Source organism: Kogia breviceps, chromosome 18 (assembly GCF_026419965.1).
Source record: "Kogia breviceps isolate mKogBre1 chromosome 18, mKogBre1 haplotype 1, whole genome shotgun sequence".
Taxonomy (NCBI): Eukaryota; Metazoa; Chordata; class Mammalia; order Artiodactyla; family Physeteridae; genus Kogia; species Kogia breviceps.
Window position 1 is genome coordinate 40247274 of NC_081327.1, and position 10700 is coordinate 40257973.

Below are 10700 nucleotides of genomic sequence, written 5' to 3' on the forward strand. Positions count from 1 at the left end.
ATAGTGCTGCAGTGAACATCGGGGTGCATGTGTCTTTTTGCATTATGGTTTTCTCAGGGTATATGCCCAGTAGTGGGATTGCTGGGTCATATGGTAATTCTATTTTTAGTTTTTTAAGGAACCTCCATACTGTTCTCCATAGTGGCTGTATCAATTTACTTTCCCACTAACAGTGCAAGAGGGTGCCCTTTTCTCCACACCCTCTCCAGCATTTGTTGTTTGTAGATTTTCTGATCATGCCCATTCTAACTGGTGTGAGGTGATACCTCCTTGTAGTTTTGATTTGCATTTCTTTAATAATTTAAAATATTTTCTTGGCCGCACCACACAGCATGTGGGATCTTAGTTCCTCGACCAGGGATCGAACCCACACCCCCTGCATTGGAAGCAGAGTCTTAACCACTGGACTGCCATGGAAGTCCCCGTCTCAAGTTTTAGAACGCGGCTTTACCATCCTTTAAGTTGTCATGCCTTTTCTCATTTTATTTTTATCTTCGAGATTCTCTGCCTCTTTTTTTGTTTATATATAAATTTATTTATTTATATTTGGCTGCGTTGGGTCTTTGTTGCTGTGCGTGGTCTTTCTTTATTTGTGTTGAGCAGGGCAGTTAGAGCTGTGGAAACTGAAGAGCGTGACAGTTTATCATTTTCCTTTTTCTTTCTTTTGGCTCCACCGTGCGGCATGTGGGATCTTGGTTCCCCGACCAGGGATCAAACCCATGCCCCCTGCAGTGGAAGAGTGGACTCCTAACCACTGGACTGCCAGGGAATTCCCATTTTTCTTTTCCTCACTTGGCTGCATATGAGGAACAGAATGTTACCTGGCCAGTCAGTCAGAGGCTGCCAGACATACTCATGTGGCTCCAGAGGCCTGAGCATGTTGGGGAAGCAGGTGGGTTGGTCTGCATGTGTTGATCGCTTTCTTTTTTATTTGGTTGTTCTGGGTCTTAGTTGCGGCTTGTGGGCTCCTTATTTGCGGCTCGTGGGCTCCTTAGTTGCAGCAGGCGGGCTCCTTAGTTGCAGCTCGAGGGCGCCTTAGTTAGTGCTTGAGGGCTCCTTAGTTGTGGCTCGCTGGCTCCTTAGTTGTGGCACGTGGGCTCCTTAGTTGTGGCATGTGAACTCTTAGTTGTGGCATGCATGTGGGATCTAGTTTCCTGACCAGGGATCGAACCCGGGCCCCTTGCATTGGGAGCACGGAATCTTAACCACTGTACCACCAGGGAGGTCCCAATCGCTTTCTCAGGAGGTGCTGAATTGGACTTGGCCAGAAGTGTGGCCATGGGTGAGTGTGGAAGGCCTTGCTTCTCCTTTGTGAGCCCTGTTGGAGACCTCCAAGGGGCCACTATTCTGGAGGTCAACATAAGCCCCTGCCCTGCTGTCAGTGGGCTGGCTTGAGGACCACCTTCCCGTGTTTCTCCTGTTTGACTTCCCGCTGCAGGTCCCTCAGTGTGTGAGGGTTAGGCTGGATGCCATTGCACAGCCCGGTTCTGATGTCAGGACAGCTCGAGTCACATTGTCTTAGGGGACCCACCTGGCCCAGCTGCTCACAGTTCTTCAAAGATGGGGAGAGCTGGGGCCTGCCAGAGAGGGTGGGCAGGCCCTCAGACTAATGAGCCCATCGGCATTCCTCACACTGCTGCCGGTACAAGGTAATTGGAGAGGCAAGCGCCTGGGGGAGGAGGAGGGGCAGATCAATCCAGCTCACTTTGGCGATCATGGCAACAAGCAGCAGGGGTTGACAGCTGGTGTGAGCCTGTGTCACTCTGGAGGTGGAGATGCTTAAGCCTACAGTGCATGTCTAGTGAGAGGCCCATCTGAGACTGCACTGGACTGGTTTGGAGCTGCATCGGGCCTTGGTTTGGCTGGGTATGGATATGAAGTGGGGATGCTTCTGATTCATCCGTGTTCAGGTTCCTGACTTGTGAGTCCAGGTTCGCCACTTTTTATTCTGTCATTTACAGAGGAGTTGCCTCTCTTCTGGCTTGACTGGACCAAGGGCCAGGGGCAGAATCCATGTCCCAGCCCTGTTTGGCTGGCCTGGGCTGGCAGCTCTGTCTTGGAGCTGGCCCACCAACAGGCTAGGCTGAGCTGCAGTGTGTTCCCCAGTGATTTCTCCTTTTCTTGGAGACCATAAAAGCTGCAGTGCAGCACAAGCACAGGTATTCCCATGACCTGTTCCAGCTCTAGGTTTGCTGTGTCCATCAGTGGCCCCATTATGCCTGCGTCTTTCCATTTCTCAAATGAGTGACAGGGGCCACAGTGTGTCTGTGGTCTAGATTGGCTGGCCCCTCACAGTGGCTCTTTGTGTTCAGGTGGCAGCAGCAAGCCATGGGGCTTTCTTGAACTGAGAGCCCACAGCAACTGTGGTAACTGTCTAGTCCAATCACCCTGCGTGTCAGCCTCAGTATCAGAGCCCTTAGTTACACAGGCCTGCAGGGAAATGTGGACCAGGCTGCCTGCGTGGGAGGGCTGTTGCTCCTTGCTCTCCCTCACTGCTCTCAGACAGCATGGGATTTATGGGCCCTAACTACCCTCCTCCTGGAGGCCAGTCGCTTGCCAGGAATCACTGGAAGCTGGCCCACTGGTGAGGAGGACCCTGTTAGGTGGCTATTTAGAAATCTGGGCTTTCTGTGACTTTCTTCCAGTTCAGCTCAGTAAAAGTTGAGATTTGCCTTCCAAAGGACAAGTAAGGATAACAACTACAAGTAGCTCCACCTCTTCTTCAGGACTCCAGATGAGTCTTTTCCTTGTTTCCTACCCCACCCCACCCACTGCCTCCCGGTACATCGACATCAGTGGGGAAGGGCCTAGGGGAAGAGTTGGGGGTCAAGGAAGCCTGACTGGAGGTAGCGATACTGTGTTAGTGTGTCTGCTGAGTGGGCATGCAGCTACCCCAAATGTGGGCTCTCAGACTTTCCTGAGCCTTGGAGACTGTGTTCAGGGGCTCCTCAAGGTGAAGGGCACCATGGGGTAGAACAGTCAGACCTCTCACCAGACAGGAAGGAGGGTGATAGTATCCCTGGCATCCAAGCCGAACCACCTGGAGCAGGTTCAGAAAAAGTACTAGCCACCCACCCTTTGGAGCGTGTCAGAGCCCGTGCCAGCGTGCTCCCAAGAGATGCAGGGACTCGGAGAAGTGCTGCACCTGCCCTATTTCAGCAGAGTAAGTCAAGGGCCCGGGCATCTGGGCCCCACATCCTGGAAGCAGCTGCAGGAGAGGGCACTCATCAGGTGCCATGCATGGTTGTTTACTCGCTGAGCCTGTATCTACTGAGTGCCTCCTGTATGCCTGGCACCAGGCACTGGTGAATAGCTAAGCATGGTCTAATGGGAACAATAAACTTGAAATTATTCGAATAGTTGCTTAGCACTGGGGGCTAAGAGAGGGAGTGTGAGCAAGTGTCCTTTAACCTGAGAACCTGAGGATTCAGCCAGGTGAAGACAGTTTGTGCAGGCTGAGACCCTGAGACAGACAGCTGTTCGGTGTGTGGCTGAGATGAGGCAGCCGTGGGTGCATGTAGCAGAGCAGGCTTTGTGCTGAGGAAAGAATGTACTAAAATGAGGCTGGCACAGGGTACTGCCAGGAGCCCCTGTGTGGCTTAGAGAGGTCATGCAGACATGAGAAGCACCCTTGAGAAGGGTCCTGATCCCTGCTGGGCTCCCGGGATCCCCCTGCTATCCCAGCAGATGGAGAAATCTAGTTGCCTTGAATTGTTTCCTTTGCTCCTCATGGCTGAGAGGCTGAGGCTGAGGCTGATGGAGAGAATGCAGTGATTATTTTGGCCACTTTTTCAGTTGGAAGGGAGGGTGGACCCTGTTTTTAAGGACTGGGAAGTGGCCTGGTATGGACATCCAGTGATGGGAGCTTAAGTCCGGCTCAAGATATGGCGGAAGGTTTGGGTTGTTCTTATTAAATCGCCCTGAGTTATGGTGGGTCCTGGGGTAGGTTGGGTGGTCTTGACGGGGGCCACCTCCTTGAACCAGGCTTTGAGTCCAGGGCACCTTTGAAGTTTGCTCCTCAGGGAGGGGGTGGATCCTTCTCCTATCACACTCCTTGTCACTCAGAGAGCAGCCTCTGCTCAGTGGCCTGGGTCAGCACTGGGTGGAAAGGGGAGGCCCGGAATGCTCTACGTGGGAGGAGCCGGGCAGTTCCTCTCTCTAGGGGGAGAGTGGAGGGCTACTGGACAGGTCTGAGTGCTGTGTAGGTGACATCGTCAGGATGTTCAGGGCAGTGTTGAGTATGCTCGCTCTAATGCTTGTCCTTGGCTTCTAGCCCTGGCCCAGTGTGTCCAACCTGGCCAAGGACTTCATTGACCGCCTGCTGACGGTGGACCCTGTTGCCCGTATGACGGCACTGCAGGCCCTGAGGCATCCGTGGGTGGTGAGCATGGCAGCCTCTTCGTCTATGAAGAATCTGCACCGCTCCATCTCCCAGAACCTCCTCAAACGCGCCTCCTCGCGCTGCCAGAGCACCAAATCTGCCCAGTCCACGCGTTCCAGCCGCTCTACACGATCCAACAAGTCTCGCCGAGTGCGGGAGCGAGAGCTGCGGGAGCTCAACCTGCGCTACCAGCAGCAGTACAATGGCTGAGCTTCCAGGCTGGGGTGCTGACATGGCATGGCCCCAGCCTGACCACACATTGCTGTGCCATCTGGGCCCACCGCCCTCTCTAGAGATAGGTCCGTATGGTCAGTGGTAGGTGAATAGCCCCAGCTCCTTCTCTGTGCCTTCAGCAGTCCCCATCTTCACCCTGGGCCTGAGTCTGGTGCGACAGAGTGGAGGGAGCCCTGGGAAATACGAGCCCCCTGAATGGGGAACCTGGTCTGGCACTAATGCTCCTTTTGCTGGACAGCTGCTCTGATACATATTGGGGGAAGGGCAGGACCTGGCCTTCAGTCTCCTCACCTCTTGGCTCTTCCCTAGACCAAAGGAGCATGCAATGCCAGGTAGAGGGTGTCCTGTGGTCCCAGGACTCTTTGGGACAGTTACTTGTGGAATACCCCCTTTCCTCTACCAAGCCTTCCTGTCTGCCCTCCCCCCACCCCACATTCCATGGCATCCTGATCCTCTTGATTATGCTCCAGTGAGAGGCCCGGGTAGGCCCACAGCTTGTGCCTTGGCTGGACTCTCAGCCCCTGGCTAAGTCTAAACAGCCTCCCACCTCCCAGCCAAGATCTGTCTTCCTTCATGGTGCCCCCAGGGACCCCTCCTGGCCCCAGGACTTGCCAGGATCTCTGGTGGTAGGACCATGGAATGGTCCTTGGCCCTCTGGACTGTGTGGCCATGTTGGTAGCAGGCTTGCTCCAGGCTTCAGCCTCTCTCTGACTATGAGAGTTCTTGCCCACCAGCCTATTGCACTCAGTGCCTTCTTTACAGAGCCTACTGTCACCTCCCTCTCCCCCTTGGATGCCCATTCGATTCCCCAGGTGCCTCCTTCCCAACTGTGCGGGGTTAAAAGGAGCCCCACTGCTGCTACCTGGGGGATGGGGGCACCTGGGCCAAAGCAAAGGGCAGGGGCTTCCGAGGGAGAGGATTCCAGTGTCAGCCTTGGCTCCACCCTTGGTGTTGCCTCTCCCTACAGGTGCTGCTGTTCCCTCCGCTGCAGCTGCATTAAGGAGCCACCTAGTGTCTGGCATGAGTATGGGCGGCCTAGGAATGAGCACCATGCTCTCCCTTTATCCTCCAAGAGGAAGTCAGAAGGAAGGAGCTGCTGCATTGAGGGAGGGTCCCCGGGGTGCTCAACTCTATCCCCTTCTGCTGAGCTTCTGCGCAGCTCCCCCTGGAACTTAGCCATACTGTGTGACCTGCCTCTGAACCCTGAGTGCCTGGGGCACTGACCTCACGGTGGCCTTGCTCAGTCCAGCCTGTCCCTGCTTCTTTTCACAGCATTACCCTTCCATTCTGGGCCCCACGGAATCTCTGTCTGAAGGGAGCCCCTGCGAGAGGTGGGTGGAATCGGGTGGCTGCTCTCCCAGAGGTCTGAGCCATACCATCCCGCTGTCGGTCATGGTGCCTCCACACCACCACAGATGGGGCTGGAACCCAGGCCCTGTCCCTCCACAGCTGCTTTCAGTGGGTGGGAAAGAGCCAGGGCCCAGCTCTAGCCTTAGCTGGACTGCACGTCCCCTGCCAGCAGGGAGGGTTTGGCTCTCAGTTCCTCCCAGTGGGTTCCCTTGGGCTAGACCCTCCTCTTTTTGCATGTGCCACCTCCAGTGGGAAACCAAGCCAAAAGAGACCACTCTGGGCCAAGTCATCCGTGCCTTGTACACCCCCTCCTGTCTCCAGTTCTGCTGGCACAAGGCAGTGGAAAGCCCAAGCCCCATGGCCTCAGAATTCCCCCTACTTCCCCAAGTGCCTCTGGGGATTTATTTCCTCTTTTGGCCAGGATGGGCCTGGTCCTGAAGGTAGGACGGAGGGAGTTTGGTGACTTGGGCCTTTATGCCATGGACTGTGGATTGAGAATGTGCAGTTATTTATTTTGTGTACTCAGTTTGTAAATGTATCCTTCGTACTCAATAAACAGGCTGCCTTCCCCAGGGAAAGCTGCCCATTCATTCCGACAGCCCAGTCTCTTGCTGTGGACAAGAGGTTGTCCAGGAGGCGGTGGGGAGGTGGGGAGAGCCCAGCCTGGTCACAGCTAGTCTAGGAGGATCCTGACTCCTCAACACCTGCCGTGCCAGAAGACAAAGTCTGCTTGGGGAGTGGGGCCCCCAAGAGCCTCTCCTTTTCCCTGAACCAGGAAGACAGGCATACACAGGAGGACAGAGCCTGGGGTCTTTATTGGACTGAGATGGGGAGAGGGCCTGTGGTGGGCTTGGCTGTAGGCTATGATTGATCCAGGTACTGAACTTGCTAACCCAAGTGTATGTGGCAGGCGCGTGCACGTTGCGGTCATTGGTGCCCCAGGAGACAATACCAGTGAGCACCCTCGTGTCCCCCTTCTGGCAGACAAGTGGGCCTCCAGAGTCACCCTGATGGAAGGAGAGGGGAGAAGTCAGTGTTGGGGGTGGGAGTGCCACAGGACAGTGCAGAGAACAGGACAGGGTGCCAGTGCTCACCTGGCACGAGGAGGCCCCGAGGCCCCTGCACAGATCATAGAGTTGGTGATGCGTGAGCCCCAGTATTGCTGGCACCGACTCACGGTGACCAGGGGCAGAACCACCTGCTGCAGACGTGCGGGAGTCACACTGCCTGTGGGCCGGGAGTGGGTGGTTAGGTCCCAGATGACTTGTCCCCACCCTGCCCTCCCACCCAGAGTTTTGGCCCGAGTTCCTACCCACACCGCTGAGGCGGCCGCAGCCAGTGGTGACACGTGAGGCCTTCAGGCAGCACCTCATTTGAGAAAGCCAGGCAAACTGGTGAGATGCGTGTTGTATACTGGGCTGGGGAGACGAGCTTTAGTAGCATCAGATCGTTGTTCATGGTGGTGGGGTTCCAGAAAGGGTGCGTGATGGCCTGCGGAGCCAGGAAGGGGCCATGCAGGATGGGGGTGGGCACAGGCCCCCAGGGTGATGGGTGCTGAGGGGACTAGGCCAGGGCATGCTCCAAATTCCTCACCCCCAGAGCCCACACACCTACACCTTCCCCATCTGCAGCCCAGGCACTGACCCGCGAGATGGACAGAACCTGCAAAGGCTCAGCGCTGGATGATAGGTCGTACTCCCCCAGGATGACAAAGTGGCAGCCAGGGCTGCAGTGAGAGTGGGGTTGGGCAGCCACAAGGAGGGCAGAGTGACAAGAGAAGGGGCCTCCAGGGCAAGAAGGTGGAGAGGTGGGGGCTGGGGGGGGTGCGGGTAGAAGGGAAGCACTCACACAACATTGCAGTGGGCAGCAGTGACCACCCAGAACTGGCTGATGAGGGAACCACCGCAGAAGTGGAAGCCGTTGCTGTCCTGGGGTCAGGGGTCAGAAGTGGGGGTGGGCCCAGGCTACACCCAGGCATGAAACACCTGAAACCCTGCCCCACCCCCAGGGTGCATGTACCTGCAAGGACACCTGCCAGGGCCACGAGCCCAGCGCTGCGTTCTCCCCATTGACAATCCTCTGGCTGAAGCTGAGCACCGGTCTGACGGCAGGAACGCTGCAACCTGACCATTGGGCTGGTGAGGACCTGCTTCTCACATCCCAGCACACCTCTCCTCTCCTCCTCCTGGGTGCCCCCAGGCTGCGCCCCCGAGAGGGGTCCAAATCAAGAGGGCTCATCACTACCCATTCTCACCAGGAGCACCTCTGGGCCTCTATAGCTATCTCAGTTGCCCCCATCCAACCAGCCTCCAAGTTCTGTCCATTCTCCCCCATCTCTCTCCAACCTACTCCCCACCATTCCCCAACTCCACCCCACCCCAAATCCCAGGTCATTTTTCTCCCTGTCCCCAGGAATATTCCTGTCTCCTTCCTAGCCTCTTCACTCCCTCCAGACCTCAACGGTCCATACCCCACATGCAGCCAGAAGGCTCTTCCTAAACTACACGTCCAACTTCTGCTTCTCAGCTTCCTAAACCCTCCCTGGCTCTCGGGCCCAGCCCAAGCTCCTGTCCCATTTGTGAGACTAGCCCCTGACCCCCTCTTGCCTCCTCCCAGCCTTGCCACATCCTTTTTCCTTTGCCCACTCTGTCCACATGCTTCCCTTCTAGCCAGCCTGGCCCCTTCCCTGAGCCCCTGAGCAGGAAGCCTGGGCTGCTGCTGGGAGCTGGGTTGCCCTAAGGCTGTTCAGTCAGGGTTGGGCCAGGCCCACTCACCCCAGGAGGAGCCAAGGAGGACCAGGGTAAGGATCAGGCTGAGCAGCAACACTGTGGCAGGTATGAGGTTGAGCACTGGGCCTGGCTTTATGGTTCTCTTCATCCTTGAGCCAAAGTCCCAGGACTGAGGCCAGGCAGCTGTGGAGGTTCAGCTCCCTGCCATGCTCTAGTCAGGAGAAGGGTCTCTTTAGGTCAAGGTCCTCCACCCAGGCCTTATCAGACAGAGCCCAGCTGGGTGTGAGGCTCTCATCTCCTCCACCCCACAAAGCCTGGCCCCTGACTGGATCCCTGAACCACCTCACATCCCAAATGTTGAGCACCAGGTACCAGGGACCCGTGGTTAGACTTACGGTAACCAGCTGGTGGCCGGGATCAGGGAAGTCTCCCAGGGCTATCAGGAGCACCAGACTCAGAGAAGCCTGCTCAGCACCCATGGGTGTTCCTGACTGGTAGAGGGAATGTCCACCAGCACCAGCTCTGCTGTGGAAGGGCCAGGGCCAGGACGGGGGTGCTGGCGGGTTGCAAATCCTAACATATCACCTCAGTGATTCCTCATCAACTTGGAATGGGTGTCACGGTTTGCTCAGGGAGATGCTGACTCTCCCGCCACATGGTGTGTTTGGACCCAAACCTTCATCTGTCTGGCTCCAAAGCCCACACTGTTCGTGATGAGATGATACACCTAGAAGGGGCCTTGTGCACAGGAGGGCAAGGTATGAGCCCTTGGTGACTGGCCAATCCTGGATGGAGATCAGGGATGGAAGGATGACAGCCACCAAATCTCTGACAGCCTCCAGGCCCTGGGGCTCCCATGCACAAGCCCCTGGTATCTACAGTCTGTTCACTGTAGAGCCCCAAGCTGAGCCTGAACTGAGGGAGAGAAGACACCCCTGTGTGCAAAGTTGCAACAGGTAAGTTGGCTTGCCTCCTTCTAGGGGTGTGAGGGCTTTGGCTGATTCAAGAACACATCAGTCAAAAAAATAAGATGAGTTAATTGCTGACTAGAGGGAAGGATAGATAGATACATGGTAAAGCAAATATCAAAATACTAATTGTAAAGTCTGCAGTGGGTATATAGGTGTTCAACTTTTTTCCAGATTTTATGTTTTACAATTTTCATTATAAAATACTGATGGAAAAAGCATAATCAGGGACTCAGGGATATCCAGCCTGGAGTAGACCCTCCCCAGGGGTTGGACAGACTCTCTCTAACAGTTCCAAAGCTCCAGGGGAGTTCAGCCATTCTCTCCCAAGGCAGGATGCTCCCACTAGCACCCTACACCTGGGCTGACACTCAGTGGGTGCTCAGCAAAAGTCTGCTGGATAAATGTGTCACGTCATCTCTCCCCACATGAGCCCCGTGACCCCTGGCACCCAGAAAACTTGGTGTCAATCCCCTTAGTCACAGCCCAACACATGCAAACAGAAGCTCAGCATCATGTTAGCACCTCAGGTATGCCTGGTCATCAGAGGGGTTTCACAGATAAAGGCGTTGTAGCGGTGAGGAGTGCGCTTGTGAGAACTTGCCCTTGGAATCAGGGAGCAGCTCCTCCACCAGCATTTTAGCCATCAGTGGGGATGGGGGGGTCTGACTGAGAGCTGTGGGCTGTGTCCTTGGTCACTGATGAGTCAGGTAAAGGCTCTATGTGGGGGCAGTACATAGGGCCTTTCGGGTTGTACAACAGCCCTCAGTGGACTAGAGGGCAAGAGCAAGGCATGGGAGTGGTAGGGGAAGCCTCTGTAGTGTGGAGAGTCAGGAGGGGGGCTTTCCACTTTGAGCCTGTGATACTTGCCAGGGCTGGGGTTCTGGAGAGGTAGATGCCTAAGGTGACGGATGAAGTGTACCCCTTACGCTAGGCACTGAAGCCATGGGAGGAAGTGGGCCCTGCAGGGATAACTTAGCCACAGAGCCCTGCTGGCTGCTTATCCCCCTACACCCAAGAAGGACAAAGCCATCTGTC

General features: G+C 55.8%; 2 protein-coding genes across 2 annotated transcripts in view; one reads left to right on the top strand and one right to left on the bottom strand.

The window, feature by feature from the left end:
• Positions 1–6561, top strand: part of PSKH1 (protein serine kinase H1) — a 32308-nt gene extending 25747 nt beyond the window's left edge. Inside the window, exon 3 of the mRNA XM_059044889.2 lies at positions 4274–6561. Coding sequence (XP_058900872.1) covers positions 4274–4591 — 318 coding nt within the window. The 3' untranslated portion in view covers positions 4592–6561. The remainder of the gene's footprint in view (positions 1–4273) is intronic.
• A 101-nt stretch (positions 6562–6662) lies between these two features.
• CTRL (chymotrypsin like) lies at positions 6663–8936 on the bottom strand. Its single transcript, XM_067018371.1, is given in 10 exon segments — positions 6663–6669; positions 6755–6972; positions 7060–7079; positions 7082–7192; positions 7278–7309; positions 7311–7456; positions 7610–7691; positions 7814–7893; positions 7985–8088; positions 8740–8936. Coding segments are annotated over 10 exon segments (903 nt in total). The 5' UTR covers positions 8843–8936.
• Positions 8937–10700: the final 1764 nt, after the last annotated feature.